General features: G+C 36.5%; 7 protein-coding genes across 10 annotated transcripts in view; 4 read left to right on the top strand and 3 right to left on the bottom strand.

Annotated features, from left to right (window-relative positions):
• Nucleotides 1–3,207, top strand: part of LOC110846833 (somatostatin receptor type 5) — a 36,359-nt gene extending 33,152 nt beyond the window's left edge. For both annotated transcript variants that reach the window (XM_035849008.1, XM_035849009.1), the window contains 5 exons: nt 33–201; nt 277–297; nt 455–569; nt 791–852; nt 1,788–3,207. In XM_035849008.1, the coding sequence (XP_035704901.1) occupies nt 33–201; nt 277–297; nt 455–569; nt 791–852; nt 1,788–2,267 (847 nt within the window). In that variant the 3' untranslated portion in view covers nt 2,268–3,207. The remainder of the gene's footprint in view (nt 1–32; nt 202–276; nt 298–454; nt 570–790; nt 853–1,787) is intronic.
• On the bottom strand, nt 3,004–4,579 carry LOC118434781 (bestrophin-1-like). Of its 2 annotated transcripts, XM_035849011.1 has the most exons (9): nt 4,435–4,579; nt 4,334–4,366; nt 4,224–4,251; nt 4,111–4,160; nt 3,881–4,045; nt 3,738–3,809; nt 3,604–3,670; nt 3,484–3,545; nt 3,004–3,414 (listed from the first exon to the last, which is right to left on the bottom strand). In XM_035849011.1, exons 4-9 carry the CDS (start codon nt 4,147–4,149, stop codon nt 3,361–3,363), a joined length of 459 nt encoding a protein of 152 aa, XP_035704904.1. In that variant the 5' UTR covers nt 4,150–4,160; nt 4,224–4,251; nt 4,334–4,366; nt 4,435–4,579; the 3' UTR covers nt 3,004–3,360. The 2 variants fall into 2 exon arrangements, with proteins under 2 accessions (XP_035704904.1, XP_035704905.1); XM_035849012.1 differs by lacking the exon at nt 4,435–4,579 and having other exon boundaries at nt 4,334–4,378.
• On the bottom strand, nt 4,414–6,899 carry LOC110846832 (bestrophin-2). Its single transcript, XM_035849109.1, has 10 exons — nt 6,521–6,899; nt 6,307–6,454; nt 6,126–6,243; nt 5,995–6,048; nt 5,817–5,928; nt 5,719–5,736; nt 4,921–4,984; nt 4,690–4,837; nt 4,589–4,615; nt 4,414–4,512 (listed from the first exon to the last, which is right to left on the bottom strand). The coding sequence occupies exons 1-10, from the start codon at nt 6,558–6,560 to the stop codon at nt 4,414–4,416; spliced, it is 828 nt and encodes a 275-aa protein (XP_035705002.1). The 5' UTR covers nt 6,561–6,899.
• A 153-nt stretch (nt 6,900–7,052) lies between these two features.
• On the top strand, nt 7,053–8,606 carry LOC110845634 (GPALPP motifs-containing protein 1). Of its 2 annotated transcripts, none has more exons than XM_035849010.1 (5): nt 7,053–7,403; nt 7,499–7,772; nt 7,841–7,948; nt 8,025–8,213; nt 8,282–8,606. In XM_035849010.1, exons 1-5 carry the CDS (start codon nt 7,279–7,281, stop codon nt 8,429–8,431), a joined length of 846 nt encoding a protein of 281 aa, XP_035704903.1. In that variant the 5' UTR covers nt 7,053–7,278; the 3' UTR covers nt 8,432–8,606. The 2 variants fall into 2 exon arrangements, with proteins under 2 accessions (XP_035704903.1, XP_021947780.1); XM_022092088.2 differs by having other exon boundaries at nt 7,057–7,403; nt 7,496–7,772.
• Nucleotides 8,607–9,235: 629 nt separating this feature from the next.
• LOC110847390 (calpain-D) lies at nt 9,236–13,221 on the top strand. The gene is made up of 13 exons (XM_022094325.2): nt 9,236–9,837; nt 9,903–10,031; nt 10,116–10,232; nt 10,310–10,718; nt 10,795–10,829; nt 10,893–11,060; nt 11,172–11,312; nt 11,406–11,590; nt 11,680–11,832; nt 11,922–12,083; nt 12,157–12,377; nt 12,447–12,774; nt 12,856–13,221. The coding sequence occupies exons 1-13, from the start codon at nt 9,631–9,633 to the stop codon at nt 13,043–13,045; spliced, it is 2,445 nt and encodes an 814-aa protein (XP_021950017.1). The 5' UTR covers nt 9,236–9,630; the 3' UTR covers nt 13,046–13,221.
• A 308-nt stretch (nt 13,222–13,529) lies between these two features.
• On the top strand, nt 13,530–14,411 carry LOC110847179. Its single transcript, XM_022094057.2, has 3 exons — nt 13,530–13,784; nt 13,886–14,060; nt 14,183–14,411. The coding sequence occupies exons 1-3, from the start codon at nt 13,686–13,688 to the stop codon at nt 14,266–14,268; spliced, it is 360 nt and encodes a 119-aa protein (XP_021949749.1). The 5' UTR covers nt 13,530–13,685; the 3' UTR covers nt 14,269–14,411.
• Nucleotides 14,299–16,994, bottom strand: LOC110846831. Its single transcript, XM_035849007.1, has 11 exons — nt 16,742–16,994; nt 16,533–16,667; nt 16,335–16,460; nt 16,029–16,268; nt 15,818–15,946; nt 15,283–15,749; nt 15,057–15,191; nt 14,941–14,982; nt 14,820–14,861; nt 14,661–14,752; nt 14,299–14,576 (listed from the first exon to the last, which is right to left on the bottom strand). The coding sequence occupies exons 1-11, from the start codon at nt 16,951–16,953 to the stop codon at nt 14,436–14,438; spliced, it is 1,761 nt and encodes a 586-aa protein (XP_035704900.1). The 5' UTR covers nt 16,954–16,994; the 3' UTR covers nt 14,299–14,435.
• Nucleotides 16,995–17,375: the final 381 nt, after the last annotated feature.

Genomic DNA, 17,375 nt, shown 5'->3' with positions numbered 1-17,375 from the left:
AAGTATGGATCTAATTTAAACTAATCGTTTAGATCCGTGGGCCCAAGGAGGCAGTTAAACCAAAGTCCTAACGTGACCAAAACTCAGACGGACAATCAACAAGCACAGCAACAAAGCACTCGAACCAAGGAAAGGAAAAAATCGCATAGAAAAGTTACGAAACTTGTCCTCACGGTTATTACAGTCTACTTTCTGTGCTGGGTAAGTCTGTAGTGTAAGCGCACTCTTATTATAGTCAATAGTCTACACTGGGTAAGTCTATTCTCTGTCTTACAGGCTCCATATTGGGGATCACAGGTATGTAAAACGTCTCACTCGATTGCCTTGATTGCATCATGCAGTCAAGAAAAACTTTCTCTTTGGAGAAAGTTTACAACTTTCAGATCGTTATACACTTTTGATTGTGTATAAATAACTTGTTTCTCTAAATGTTTTTTTATTTCACATATTGCAGTTATCACTTATTTTCATGGCGCATGAATCCAGTCATTCGGGAACGGTATTGATTATATTCCTTCTAGCGGGTTGTCTCTCCTACAGTAATTCGACGATGAATCCAATCCTCTACGGTAAGGTTTGTCTTGCTAATACATATACAAAATTGCATACAAATTAAAAAAAATAACTCCTGGTCAGTGTTGTATACTCATGCACATCTGCATGCTGTACCCTGAGCCCTGAACTAGCATTTATAAATGATTCATTTTGGCAAATCAAACTTTTCCCTCTGGTGACAAGTTTACTTAATTTGTAAGATGTGCATATCATCGTTTTTAATTGATCTTTACAGGTTTTTTATCCAGCAATTTTAAGAAGAGCTTCAAGAAAGCATGCAGCTGTGCATCCCGCAAGGTAAGAATTTGAATCGTAAACAAAAACTTTCAATATGCAGTTCTTGAGCAGAGAACGTATTCGATTCAGGCCCTTGTCCTAAAAACTCACATTCATTACTTAAATTCATTATTCATATTCATTACTCATCAGAGAGAACTCTATTAGCTAAAGTAATTCTTGTGCCCTCTTTTGTCTTTAGTAACCGGGTAATTTTAATTTCCTTGATGCAGGTCACAATTCTATAGGTACAGGCCATTCAAAAGTTACATTTAAAATTTCAATTTTCCCAACTAATTTAAATAACTAGTATTGGTTACACTGTTTGACCTTCTGGTACAAATTTTCTAGAAACTTTGCTTCGTGCACACTTTCTGCTACCTTTTTCTTACTAATTTTATGTGTGCGTCATCTTGTTTGGTCCTTCCAGAAAAAATTTTATTTCATCTGACTTCATATTCTTAGTGGTGTTACATGTAGAAAGGGTGTGATGCGTATCGTGGAATTTTGTACCACAGTTTTATAAATTATCCTAGAATTAGATAATAGTTGGGTCACCTGGAAAAACTTTAGAAGAAGTCTCTCGGACCAGAGTTGGGCTCTCTGCAACATGGGTTTCAAACTAATGGTTTCAACTTTCTTCATTCTTTCATCCTCGTACATATTTATATCTTTTATGAATATTACATACAAAGGGCATTTATATCTTCCAGATTCATATCTCTCTCACTCGAGTTGTTTGCCTTTGTTGTCGGACATTAAAATACAATTATTACATACTTTCACAAACTTATTTGAGTAAAATTCCTTACATCCTACACATATTCTGTTTAATCCCCCACAAAACCAGCAGCTAAATCATGCACTGTATTTGTTACAAAAGAAAAAAAAACATTTCTAATTTCTACGTTACTATAAATGGAAGATTATATAATTTTTCAAATTCAAATTAACAGGAAATAAATGCGACTCTGAACCCGGAAAATTCTGTATTTCCACGAAGGAAGAGTCAGTCGTCTGGTCACCGGCCGAGAAAGTGCAGTGCACCTCTGACCTCGGCCACTTATGCGGGGACGACCCTGGAGACGACGACGATGACGACTCGGAGCAGTATGCTGCCCTCCCCACATCACCAACCACTCCCACCCCTCCAACATCACGTCATTCCCGACGTGGACGAGTCCTCCTCTGAAAACAACGTGATGACTGCTGTACTCATCAACAATGGCCCATCGTCGTCAGCCACCCAAATCGTCCCCCCCACCCCCACAGTCCACATCACCATCAATGATCACTTTGTCCCCGATGACAACTTCCGCATTAGGAGACCAGTGGCTTCTGTCCTCTATTCGGGAAATGGCAAGAGTTCCAACACGATTGGAACAGTTAATGAAACATTCGTGCAAGATAATGGCGTTGTTGTAACGGTGTTGTAAGAGAGGATCACATGAAAGTCATCCGTGTTATTATGCATACTCTGAGGATTTTCAGGAGCATTTTGTTCTACATGCATATGTACGATGGTAGTTATTTAAATTTATCTACGTGCACGGTGTGCAAATAATTGGATCCGTTGGCAAATGTCAAACTGGCAACATGATTATTTTGGAGACATGACTAAAATGAACAACAAAAATACCGACGTACATGAGTATTGTTCAAAATTGAATGCGTCAGCTCCAGCCACAATCTTGTCTGACTGACATTTCTCCCAATAAAAGAAGCCACATTTCCGCATATATTCCCAGATTGTATTGCATATTGGGAGAAATTCAAATGGAATATTTCATATGGGTTCTTCGCTTACTGCATCTAAATAAGATAAATCCCACTCCATAGTTCAATGTCATGTACATAATGCATGCGCGGTCTGAAAGGTAAGATGATATTTTGATTTACAAACTCGAATAATCAGTCAGAATGATTTAAGAATGTAATTTATGTAAACAATTTAACAAATGTAAAATGCAGGGCTTAGATTTTTGTCAACTATAAAATATGTATGTGTTCTTGACCTTCTTGATGTAATTTTCAACCAATCTGATTGTAAAATTGAAGAAATGAAAGATATGAATGAGTACCATCCATAATTTTCCAATAGTATGTAACATTTAAAAAAAAATATATTAACACCGTCGCAACATTTGTGACCTGTAAGTTGTGATTTTCTCGTATAATTCAATATTTATCTTTAATATTTTAAAATGCATTTATTTTGTTAATTTCATGAGAAAAATATACTGGGTTCTCGTCAATCGACGAGTTTACGTGTTCTGCTTGAATACATGGGATTATTTATTGTGAATGGTGATGATTTATTTACAAAATTATGAATAGTTTTAAGCACAAATGAATATTAAACTTCTCTGTATTCCATCATTTTTATTAAAAATCATTTATTACACCTCATTCACATTTCGGGGATCTCATATATTAGGAAAAGCTATAAATGAGTTCATGAAAATTACTAAATTATTTATTGCTTTTGTGGGTTTTGTTAGTCAGATTTCATCTAATTTGGGATTACAGTTAATTGTTGTATTTATATTGGCCAAAAATGTTATGCTTTTGTCCGTAGTGATTCTAAATACAATTAACCGGCAATTAAAATTTAATTGCACAAATATGTAAATATCTGCTAATCCTGCATACCAAACTGGATGCATGGGTAGAGATTGAACTTGTATCGTCATGTCGTTGTCCAGCTTTTTGATCTACAGAAAAATAATATCTCATCATGTATATTCTCAAACCCTTATTGGAATGCCCAACCATCTGAACGGTGAGAAATTCCTTGATTAGTTGACGATGCACCCAAAAGTGAAGGCTCCACTAAACCCTTTCAAATGCAAATTAAACAAGTCAAATTTTGCACTGCATTTGCACACAAAATGAGGGTGGCTAACCCTTGGTTTCTCCGGCATGATAAATAACGTTTGGTCGCCTTCCAGTTCAACGTCTTGCATTGCAGCGCTTCCCTGTAAAAAGCGTCCGAATGAAATGAACTTGAAGGCTCTTGTCTATAGAAAATGCGCTGATTAGTACTTACCTCGTAATTATCTACTTTAAATTTTTGTGCCGCAAGTGTGTACGGAAGTGAGGTTGGGAAAACCTCGTCCCACCAAATGTCTCTTGCCAATTCTGGATACTCGTCTCGAATATCGTCCACAATCATGAAGGAAATAGTGAAATTTCGATCAATCAGCCAATTTACCTTAATAATTTAATGCCACACAAGTTAATTAATAAATTGTAAGACATTTTGCAAATTCTACTAACCTCAAAGTCGTCATCATCTTCTCCAAAAGGATTTACCATTGTTTCAGCGACTGTAATATAATTCTCTGAATATTTAGTCATCATTCTTTATTATGGTACTTGGAAAAATTTACCTTTGAGCCATCCAGTATAGAAAAAGAACTACACAACGTCAAAAACATGATCGGATTGTACGAAAAAAAATACAAGGGTACATACTGCAAATTTGGCTTATTTTAGATACCTCGAGAAACAGGAATATAGGGATATAAAGGTCCTATACGTACCAGAAAACAGCACGATTTAATGATGATAACGAAAAAATCAAATATTGTAGAAAAATACCAATTCATGATCATTTTCAATGAATTGCTTCCCAAAAAGTGCAGCGGTGAAGTACAAGTATACAGCCAGTGTGACCACCTATACAAAATGCAATAAAGATAGACTTAGGATTAGATAAGAATGAATGAGTCAATGGTGTAGCTTCTCGTCTTGCCTGAGTGTACACCAAAGGGACGCAAACCTGGAGAACGAATAGCTAAGAATGTGACACCGTTCTGGAGAATTATTGTCCAACCAAAGCAAAAATTTTCTCACCCAGTCATATGCCAATAAGTCACCACACCCTCCGCGAAATTTAGCAATCCCTTGCAAAATATTAATCATTGATAAATCCTCTCTAACACGATTTTCTTGACGAGCCCTTCCCACTATGTTTCCTGCCCAAACCAACGGCACCCAATACCTTGCAACGTTATATATTTCAATGTTATAAATATATGCATGCATATATTTCGAAGCAATTAGTTTTAATATATTTTTTCGTACTTTGGCAAATCTGACCGAGCATTCAATCGGTCAAATATTTGTTTTTCATGAGGCAACATGAAACCTAAAGGGAAAATACATACGAAGTGTTGTAAAAACGAATGCTTCACTCGACAAACTTTTTCAACCTCTCAGGAGAGGTGTACTATCAAGTCCCGGATCTCGATGCCCTTTGGATATGTTGTAGTGTCCCATTAATGTACAACAACCCTAAAGTGGTTTGATTCCATGGCCACATTTGCGCCCGCCACACCCACTCAAAGGTGCCCAAAAATCGCTTTCACTCATTCAAAACCACGTCAAAAATCCAATTTTACTCCGATTTTCAAATTTCTTTCACCATTATACTCCCACATAGTTGCTTTTTTATTACCAACATCAAACTCAACTTTTTTGATGATTATTTCGCAGCCATAATTTGTTTTGTTGATTACTAGAACAATACTCATTCAGGATTTTAAATTTTAAAAATACTAGGCATTCCAAAAAGTTGATTTGGATGTTGGAAATAAGAAAGCAACTATGTGGGAGCATAATGGTGAAAGAAATTTGAAAATCGGAGTAAAATTGGATTTTTGACGTGGTTTTGAATGAGTGAAAGCTGGGGTGAAAGCGATTTTTGGGCACCTTTGAGTGGGTGTGGCGGGCGCAAATGTGGCCAAAAAATCAAACCACTCCACCACAACCACAAATCAAACCACTTCAGGGTTGTTGTACATTCATAGGACACTACAACATATCCAAAGGGCATCAAGATCCGGGAGTTGATAGTAACCTCCCCTCCTCAGAAGAACTCACCAGCCATTACTAAGTGCTCTGCAAACATGCAAATAAGAAAGTTTTAATGAAAATGAATTCCGAAAACTTGATGCTCTAATTTATAAAAACATACGTACCGATCGTAGGAAACCGAGACTTTGCTTGCGGACTAATCATAACCATTGTCATCACAAATGCCAGATTGATGTAACGCATAACAGTTCTTTTCATAAGTCGTGACTGATCATCCTAGTCGCTCAAAATTTTTAATTAAATGAATAATGATCATACAATATCTTAGAATATGGCGCTTACAGTCCCATGAAACGTGGTGGCCATCATTGCGGCGATTGGGTCAGGCCACGGGATCTAACAATAAGTGCAAAGTGTACTGAATTTAAGAATACTGGCCATTTATGCTAATTCAATTTCAGCATCACACTCACAGTCATGAATTGATTCCACCACCTGGTAACAATTTGGGACACATAAAAACCGAGTACAAACGACACTGGAATGACTCCGGCGTAGTCTGCACAGTATTTCACCCATTTTTCAAACATTCTGCAATAAATTATGGTAAAGTAAAATGGGTGAAAATGGATGTACATATTTCTCTAAACGCACTCCTTTCGATAAGGCTCGTGTTTTATCCATAAGCGATAAGTGAGGTTAATGGTGCCAAAGAAGATGGCATAGACAATTAGCTCGGGAACGACGACTTTGTATATGCTTCCTCGCCATCTGCCTAAAAGCCTCCAAAAATTTCCGAACCCTGGAAAAAACGAAACATACTTGATTATCGAATTATTTCAAGCACGTTCCATTGAAATAAGGACACCTTTTCCAGTCGCAACTTCGTGGGTGTAGGTCACGGTCATGATGATAAAGCTCTGAATCAATGGTCAAACTAATGAGCACCTGCACGATGACATTTGTCTTAAGTGATACTATTAAATATGCCAAACTGTCTCTAGTTTCAAACTGTCTCTGATTACTTGCATTGATTCATAATAGGCTGATTTTTGTTATAGTGCCAAATTATCATGGTGATGCGGTGAAAGTCGTGAAATCCAAATATGAAAATTCAGACCACAGAATTTGGAAATACGTCGATTTGGAATCTACCATAATGAATAAATTAAATATAATTATAAATTTATAATCAATCATTTATTTTGCGTAATTTTATTTTTCTCGGATCTGGAGGGAGGTCGAAGTTAGAAGAGAAAGCGAAGTGAATGCGAGAATGCTTTGGTGAAATTTCTTGCGAGAATCCCACAATGCCCAGACCGGCACTCATTCTGCTCTTCTCAAGCAGTAAAACTTGTTTGTTTTTATTTTTACATCTGCTTTTACTACACACCGGTGCAACTGTAAATTAATTACACCTTTGTAACGCAAGAACTATTCGTGAAGTTGAAGTTAATTGTATTGTGCAGCTTAAAAAATATTTATTTGACATTTTATTATAGTTCAATAAAAATAATAATGCATCCAATTTTAAAATAAGCTGACTGGGAATCAATTTAGTTTAATTAGTCTTAATTAATTCTTCTTTGTTTACCAATCTGTTCTCGATTTGTTCTTGGAATTTCAATGTCTGACAATTCAGATTCAGATGGGGACGATATGTACGGACCTGCCCTCCCACCTCACCTGCAGAAAAGGTCAATTGACCCTGAACCAGTTAAAAAAGACAGTACTACTGAACCTGAACAGAGGTGAGTATCTTAATTAGTGGGTAATATATAATAGCATAAATTGGACAAGTCTGAATTGTTGAAGGTAATAATTGGATATTTGGTATTATTAGCAGATTACCCAGCGGTATATCTTTGGCACCCTCTTCTGCGTTACCATCCATTGGTCCAACTTTACCACCTGGTTTCAAATTGCCATCCACTGACGATGACCAGAACAATGTGACCAACGATGGTTCTTCATCGTCTTCCGCTGGTGACGACCAATGTTCAGATTCTGACGATGATGTGATTGGTCCTCTTCCACCTGACCATCCGCTCGCCCTTGCACGGGCGGATGCATTCGCCTCTGCGTCGAAACCTGTTGGCGATGACAAACCCAAGAAGAAGGTAAGGTTTTCTACAGAAAATTTGCTACTAGATAGTTGATTTGACGTGTAAAAAATTCTAATTTTAAGCTCCAACGAGAGGAATGGATGTTAATACCACCATCTAATAAGCCAGTCACGGAACTCGGACTTGGCCCAAGAAAATTCTTACAGAGAGCTCCTGAAAAACCTGTCAAGGTAAAATTTTAATTTTATTTAAGTATTGTAGTTGAATAATTAAATAAATTCTTAACTAATTGTATTTAAATTTTAGGACAATGGAGAACCAATGGATTCAGACGAAGAATTGGAAAGGGAGACCAGAGCCGCCATGGATCAAAAACTAATAGACGATTACGACAAGAAAATGGAAGCTATGATTGAGAAAACTGGTGAAAAGAAGCGAAAGTCTGAATCCCTACTTGAACAGCATCAAAGGGAATTAAAGAAGAAATCAAAAAAGGTAACTGGATATTTACAAAAATACATATACTGTATACGTCGTGGCTTTAAATTGTAAAATTTTTAAAGGAGGCTGTGGAAGATAAAAAGAGGAAGCCCTTCGACAGAAATACTGATCTTGCAGTTAGTGGTTTGTCCAGAGAAGATTCAAAAAAATATATTGAAAAGACTAAAGAACTTGGGGGACGATTTGCTAAGGGAAGGCAAAAATTCCTATAATTAGTGTTCAACGATTAGACCAGAGAAATCATCCAAACTTTGCTAAGAGTATATTAGTCTATAGTTTTTGTTGGTTTCTAATGATTGACTTTATACGAGCCAATTTTCCACATAATGTAAATGTAATAAATACTTTGTATGTACAAAAAATAAATAACAAGCGAACCAATAACAATTTAAGACAATTATTGTCATAATATCCTACGCTTTCAAAATAAAATGAAAACTCATTCCCACTTCTTGCTGATTCGATTGCCTTTTTCTGCACACCTCAAAGTATATGCATTGCGTGATGATGGTAAAAAAGTCATCATTAGTACCTCCATCGCAAATGTAGCATTCTTACGAGATATAAATATTATCATGTGAAGCCATGACCATTTGTGCTTCTAACGGATCTTTTATCATTTGTTGACTCACTCATTCTGGTCCATAAGTTGTACATATAAGATTTTAGTTTGACAGCAAGCCTACATCCGTCCTGTTTTCAAGTGGTAGTAAAAAAGTGTTCAGCAACAACAGCATTGTAATAAAATTTGCACAAGTTGCAGATGACGAGTGAATCAATGACACTCAAGAATGAGTCACTCATTTGATTAACTTGCATATTTTGACAGATCACTGAAGTGAAGATAAGCTACAGCAGTAGTAGTCATTTGGTTATCTCACTTTATATGTAGATTGATCGTCAGCTCCCACAAATTGTCAGCACACACATTTTAACATATCGGCTTAAATAAAAGTTGTGTTATGTATTAGTATTTGTGCAAATTCAGATTTCATGCACATTGAGTAACAAGTTCATTTCCGTTTCAGCCACTAACAACTGCATACACGTTAAGCTACTCCAAAACATTTCACAAGCCATAAACTTGTGTTTTTGGTAGCTGTATGCAGACTTCCATATTTGCTATTCTATTCATTCATGGTGCTTTACTTTGCGTGAACAAGTTTGCGGTTGAACACCTTGTTGTAATCGACTAATATTTGTTTAGTCATACAGTTTTGCAATAGTGACATTCGTCCCTTCTCACGGCCTGTGATAAAGTATTGTCAATATTGACATTCCATAACTAGACTAGCTTAATAAATACTCAATGTTTGATACATTTTTAATAATTTACTGGATTTTGTAACGACTATATGTTTAATTTTATTCGTTGACATAATTATTGGGACTATCAGACTAAAATAATTAAATGGCCTCCCCCGTGCACAACATGACAACTCGAAATACTAGAAACCGAATTTTACAACCGCAAACATACCAAGACGTTGCTGACTGCACAACAATGCAGTGGTCATGTGGTGCATGCACTCTGAAAAATCCCGTGACAAAATTACTTTGTGACGCCTGTGGAAGTCGTAGGTATGACATTCCTGAAGTTGAAGCTGTCCTGGTTGTGGTAAGTAAAAAGATGTCAATGTTAATGTCAACAAGTTATCCATTTACTATAATTTATCTGTGCAGAGAAAGGGAGACAATGCAAGACCACCAATTCCCATGAAAAATAAAGAGAGCAGTACCAGAGCCATATCGATAGATCCATCTCGCAAGCTCATTTTACGAGAGCTGGAAAATGTCTTTAATCACAAACCAGTAAGAAAAAGGACATGTGCATAAATTCGATTTATTAAGAAATGTCATTAGCCGAATATTATGAGCATGCACCATTTTCTGCAGGTACACGCAAATTTGACCAAGTCACGAGACAATTCTCAGAAATCTGAGATAGCTCCAAAACTGGATACTAGCAAATCTGATGTTAAAAAGGGGAAAAATACGGTTCACTTTGAAAAGGTGCGTGAGTGAATGTAGTGAATCATACAAAAATATTGCTATATTTAATAAATATTGCAAACTCTGATGGTTTTCAGGGGTTTTGGAGTTGTGAGTCATGCACCCTCCTTAACAGTTGTGATGTCGTAATTTGTACTGCTTGTGAACAACCAAAGTCGGAGGAAAGTACAAGAACTGTGCAAAAGTCAGCCGTAAACCGGAGGAAAAGCAATGATCCTCGAGGACCTGTGAAATTAGGGGTGAAAGAAACATATGACGATATTGTTTCTACATGTGTAGCACTTCAGGAAGAATTTGTTGACGATTCTTTTCCTCCTGGACCCAAAGCACTGTTTGTAAACGGGAGGACGCCTGTTGAAAAAATCCTTGTTCCCAGCGCTTGGCTGCGCCCTTCAGAAATATCCTGCAAGGATATGGGGCCTCGTAACACGAAACTAAATTGGTCCGTAATGTGTGACACCACAGATCCTTCAGACATTTATCAGGGTATCTAGTTACAAAATTTCTACTCTTTTTGTATACGTAATTTTGGCTTTTCTTATCGAAATTATTTTGTATTTAGGAAGTTTGGGAGATTGTTGGTTGATGGGGAGCCTGGTAAACACAAAATTATTACGACAGATGAAGATGTTTGTTGTGACAAGTATTTTTATTTTGCAGGCCATGATTACCGAGCGCAAGGAATTACTGGACAATATCGTTCGAACAAAGGAAATTAACAAAGCTGGGGCCTACATAATTCGACTGAATCATTTTGGTAGATGGAAAGATGTTATCGTAGATAATTTACTACCCTGTGACCAAAATCAGCGGCTGATTTATGCAAAGGTACATATGTGCATATGTAATACTAGCAATAGATGAAATCCATCAACCACACGTGGACTATGCCATGCGTATGTTTATATTTTTTGTATTTATGAATTATGCTATTTGAAGGGGAAACGTAAGCAGTTGTGGGTGCCTTTAATCGAAAAGGCGATGGCCAAACTTCACGGAAGTTATGAAGCCTTGATTGGAGGATCTAACGCAGAATCACTAACGACTTTGACGGGTTTTCCATGTCATTCTATCCTTCTGGTAATTTCCCAGGCACTGAATTCATTGGACTGTTAGCTTTCTGCTATCTGATATTATGCACATTTGACCATTGATTCATTTGTACTGCTTTAGACGTCTGAAACCTTAGACATAGATTTAACATGGGCCACGTTAGTGTCAAGTGCTGCTGCAGGGTTCTTAATTGGCACTGGAACTCATGGTCGTAATTCGATGAAGATGGAGGAAAATGAAAACATGGGTCTCAAGGCCAAACATGCTTATTCGATATTGGAAGTCAACGATGAATGTGGTCCAAGGTACGGGTTGTAATGCATTATTCTACTTTTCAGGTCAATTTATTAGACCTTAAATGCCAGATTTCATAGAATCGTGGTATGATTTTCAGGCTTGTCAAGTTAAGAAACCCGTGGGGAAAAGAATCGTGGAATGGGGACTGGTCCGCTAACTCTGACCTGTGGACTCAGTCCATGAAAAATAAGCTAAAATTAAGTTCTAACGAGAAAGGCACATTCTGGATGTGTTTTCAGGATTTCATAAAGTATGGTCTTGTTCAAGTTTAGTTATTTATTTCTTAAAGACACAATTTAAATATATACATATTTATATAATGTATGTATTCATTTCCAGACATTTTGAGGTGCTTGATATTTGCAGAATTCGACAAAACTGGGAGTTTAATAGTTTTCAGGGCATTTTTGTACCGTTTGCGGACACAATTAGTCACCCTTGTTATGCCATCCAAATTGATCGCCCTACTGAATTGGATATTACTCTGTTCCAAAGTTCTTGGTATGTTTTGTCGCATATTCTTATTCAACTATAAATTTTTCATTCACGTTGGTGAATTTAATTTTAAACGCAGGTTAAGAGGTCGTAAGAACCCGCAGTCTATCGTTCCTGACGTTGCCCTTGTATTACTAAAATCGAATTCAGTACGATCAGGTTGTATTGACGAAGCGAAAAATTGGACATTGATAAAATATACGGCACGAGTCAAGGAACGAGACGTCAATCTGAATTTAATGGTTGACCCAGGAGTTTATTACCTAATTCCCGTTTCCTTCAGTTATTTCACAAGTGATGGTCAGTCTTTCGTAACTTAACCCCTTATCCTCTTCACAAGACTAATAATCTGCTATTCATTTTTAACAGATAAATCTGACACATATCCCGAGTTTGAGATTTCTATCCACTCATCACGAAATATATCTTGCAATCTTATTAGACCACCGAAGTACTTACTGGCCGATTTAATTATAAAAGTTGGATTGAATTGTTGTGATGTCCTAAAAACGAGTGATTCTAATGTGAAATTATATCACAATCTTAACCACCATGCGTTTGGAAGAGGATCGCTATATATCGCGGAAAACAAGCACAAAAATCGTTCGATAATTGTGGAAGTTAACCACGAGTTAAGTTATAATGTTACTGGAACAAGAAATTTGAAAACAATTGATTGTGTTCCGCCAAATTCCAGGTAATTCATGTTCAGCTATTTAAGGGGTGCCCATGCTGCTTGATATCTGAAATGTATACTGTTAACTGTGCTCTTTTTCAGGCAAATCATCAATATCTTGACTGTGACAGATAATCTGGTCTCATACAAATTGCATTTTTCATTACAAACACGTGTTCTCTCATCTCACCACAACGATGATGACATAATTAAAAAAATGGGATATAGTGGATCGCATGTTCCGGAATTAAATCAAAATAATTACAGCCTGCATGGTCCCAGACCAATTTAATACCTCGAATGAGCACACATTACTTAATTTACTGTCCTCCTACAAAGTACTGTACTTGTTTTTATTTAATTCGTGTGGTGCATATTGATGGTTCACTCATCAAGTTTCTGCGCCTCGTGTGACTCTGACAATGTATTTTCTTAAATAAATATCTCAAATATCTTAATTTCAAAGAAGTGATGCAATTTACAATTTAGCCCTTAATTCCCCATATGCAAATGTTACGAGTCCAATCCAGATTATTCTATACGAACTTTGGGTTCTTTAACCCTTACTTTGTTTTTGTTGTTATCAGCATCCAACCAAGTGCAGAATGCATATACCATACATACATCCATCCATGTGTATGGATAATGGATATCTGAAGACGAAGAGTACATATGTACATATTCGACTCCCCACCAAGAATCTTCAACTTCTTATGCATGTTCATTTACCAATACATATATCATTGCAGAGCATATTTTTACCACAAACGGCTTGACTTGGAGATGTGTTTCGTATGCTTTTACTTCCACATCATCTTCCGTATCCCCTGGAAAGAGGGTTTCATTCTTGTTATACTTGACCATTAGTTCCAAAGAGCAACTGATTTTCAGCTCGCAATATTTCTACAAATTAAGATTTTTATATTTTGAATATGAGCCCATTGTTAGCATTCTGTGTGGTTGCTTCACTTATAGTATTTCATACAGTTCCAGTTATTTCATATCATCCTGACTTTACATGGAAAAATGCGGCAAGTGATTTACAGCTTCCTATATACTTACACCATATACATATACAAATATTATATACCTTCCATAATTCTCTCCCGTTATTCACTAATCAAAATGACAGGACACCATGATGAATCCGGATTTAAAGGGTCGTATAAGGCGAGCAGACACAAAGGCGCGACGAAAGTACTGTGGAAACTGCTCAGAAGACAATGACGGTTTCAGAATTTGTGGAAATAATGGCATCATGTATCCTAACACATGTCTTTTCGATTGCAGCAAATTGCTAATGCCGGGTAAAACGCATGAACGAAAATTATTTCATTAATTCAGAGACTGATCTTAAGCTCGAGACTTCCGGACTCTCTTTACCATGTACTTTAACATATTAATTTCTGCTTGTGTGTTTTGTACGCAGGATTGGAGGAGGCTGAAGACTATGGAACTTGTGGAGTTATATCGTTTACAGAGTTCAAATTAGAAAAATTCAAGCCTCATTATTAGAGGAATCTGTCTGTATTATGCATTTTACATACATGCATCAACACACAATTTCATAAGTGACATTTTATACAACTTTTATACTCGTTCTTGCGATATGTTAATGTTGTTACAATTAAAACTAATCATGATTACTGTATATCAAATTACTCTAGTTTTAATTGACTAGTTTATTCGTGGTAAAACTCATCCAAGTACTCAAATTGATCCACAGTATCAAACTGATATGGTCGAACAATCTCCACTATTTCTGACGTATTTCCAGTACTGATTTTACCAATCAACCAGTAAGTGTCCATATTCCCCTTCCCCTGAATAAATATTGAATGAGTAGGATTGATTTTTTGGCAGAGTGTGCCATTACTCGACGACCAAATTGCATTATCGTTGCTCACCTTAACCTCAATTGTCCCTCGGTGCTCAATAAAAAATCCACCAATTTCTTCCAAAGCCAATTTCATATCCATGCTCATATGAATTTTTAGAGCTAATTAAATGCATACAAAGATAAGGTATATATACTTATTACTTATCAGAAAGTGAGGTAAACCTACGCTCTCCTGTTGTCTCCATTCTTGACGCAGTATTCACCGTGTCTGTTTAACAGAATTTAAGAATATAATACTATTCATGTGATGCATTACTTTAGTATCTTTACGTCTATTGGATACTTACCTCCAAATAAGCAATATCTCGGCATTTTGCTCCCGATTACACCTTTTAACCATTTATATATTGAAACATTGATATTTTTTATACCATAAAGTTATTCTCTGAATAAACTGAGTAACCTGCCATAACTGGCCCAGTGTGTAACCCTATTCGAATTTGTAATGATTCGGTTGGTCGACGAGGAACCTTCACCACTGGGGTGCATGCAAGTAGATCCAAAGCCATTGAAGCAATCTCGCAAGCATGCCGATTTCCTGCGTATTAAAGTTAATCATCAAGCTTAATTGGTTATAGACCAAATTAGATAAATGCTCGTAATTATTGTCAATTTCTGCAAAAAAATACCATTTAAGGTCGGAACACCACTCGCCACTAGATAGCCATCACCGATTGTTTCTATTTTGTATACATCAAACTTTTCTATTCTCGAGTCAAACAATCTGTACACCGAATTGAGAAAGCACACGACTTCCAACGGAGTAGATTTGGAGGAAATTTCTGTAAATCCGACAATGTCACTTAGGTAGATTGACACCTGGTCAAAATATGTAGCAGGGGGACGTCGCTTTTGCTTCAATTCAGTCAAAACGGAAGGAGGAAGCATTTGCAGCAACAGTTTGTCCGACTTAACCTTTTCTCTCTTCAACTCGTCTGCTTTCTCCACCAAGTTTTTGACATACATTCCAATTGTGGATGTCACTTTGTGTGTGAGAAAAATTATTACTGGCGAGATGAACAAAACCAAAATCACCACCCCGATAGCCGTCCAAGCTTGTTTATTTGCACTTGAAATGCTTTCACGCATAGTTTCCCTATTTGAAATGAAAACATTGTGCAGTAAAAGTTAATTATTTTTACATGCATCTCATCATAAAATTACTCAATCAGTAGTCTAAGCTTTGTCTGTGTTCCTCTCAAAGCTTCAAGTAAAGCGGCCATAGATTCGAAATAGGAGGTGGATTCCTTCATGTCCGGCAGTTGAGGCTCGTTCAATAGAATTTTTAGTCGCCTGAAATTTTAGCATTTACATACTATACATTTTAGGGATTTTAGTAATTGGTAAAGCATAAATCATTCGATATTTTTTTTACAGGTTTTCTATATAGCTGAGGTTTTCTAATTTCTTGAATATTTCTTCAACTTGTTGTTCCGCATTGGATGCAAATTCCATGCTTGAATTGAAATATTCCATCCCAAGGGTATCTTTTCGAATGAATTCTATGTGATTTGGTCGGGTGATTTGTCCTCGTCCAAAATAATTTATGCCGTAGACGACCGATATCCCAAAATTTTCAACACTTCTCAGCAGGTTCTTGTATGCCAGCAGGTATCTTCATCGAAATTATTACAAGACATTACAAAATAGGGCATAAACTCATTCAGAAAGAATTATATACCGCCAGACATCAGAATTTTTGGTCTCCTTGATCTCGTTTGTCAAGTAATTCAGCATTACTTGATTACTCGTGGTATAATATTCAATCACTTGATACATGTGCGTTCCATTTTCCGAAATTCGTGAGCTAAACAATATTTATAAAACATAATTTGAACACGAGGTCTTAAAATTAATTACAACTGATCCTTTTCAGTACCGAAATTGTTGCATTCTTTCAAGGAATGTCGACTTGGTTTGAAACGTTGAATCATTTCCTAACCCACGATCTGGCCAGTGTCGAATTTTGTTTAACCAAGAATCAGTTTTTCTAAATCTTGTCGTCAGATTAGATCTACATATCATTTGGTATTTTTCATAAAAATTATCAGTAATTTAATGGTACAATTCAACATAATCATTAATTACCTAACTGTTGTGCCATTTAAAAAAATGTAAAATGCAACTTCAGACCTCTCCCACTGCAACTGAGAAATTAACTTTGCAATGTCACCAGCCACGACAACTTGTTTCTGGACATCTTGAACTTCTGCTTGATAGTTTAAAACTGTTCTAAGGTTAGCAAGATTTTGAAAAACTAGAGCCACAATTGGGATGAAAGGCAAAATCATGAACCACATTTGTATAGATGCATTATGCCCTTTGTTCACTTTCTTCGCTCGATTTTCAGGCTGTCCAGCCATATGTACATATGCATTGCATGAATTAAAATATGCATTAGGTAAGTTAGTACTTATGCAAATAATAAGCTGAGAAAATTACTTATCTTTCTCTGAAGCTTCGGTAATTCCAGACGCTTTTCTGGAAGGATCTGTCGTGTTCCTTCTGGGCCAAATAAACAGGCTTTTACAGATGATGCTACGGAGATACCCATTAGCTGATTTTCTCCGTAAATCTTGGGGGTTTGAACTTAAAGCAGCCTGAGCCTCCATCGGTGGTTTGAAACAGTATGATGCACCAAAATTACCAAAAAGTACATGGCGAATAAGTAATGGTTCTCTATTAAGTAAAAGTCCACACTATTTCTAATCAATTAAGTGAG

This window comes from Folsomia candida, unplaced genomic scaffold (assembly GCF_002217175.1).
Source record: "Folsomia candida strain VU population unplaced genomic scaffold, ASM221717v1 Fcan01_Sc003, whole genome shotgun sequence".
NCBI lineage: Eukaryota > Metazoa > Arthropoda > Collembola > Entomobryomorpha > Isotomidae > Folsomia > Folsomia candida.
The sequence above is the reverse complement of the archived record's forward strand: the minus strand, read 5'-3'. Positions and strand labels throughout refer to the sequence as shown.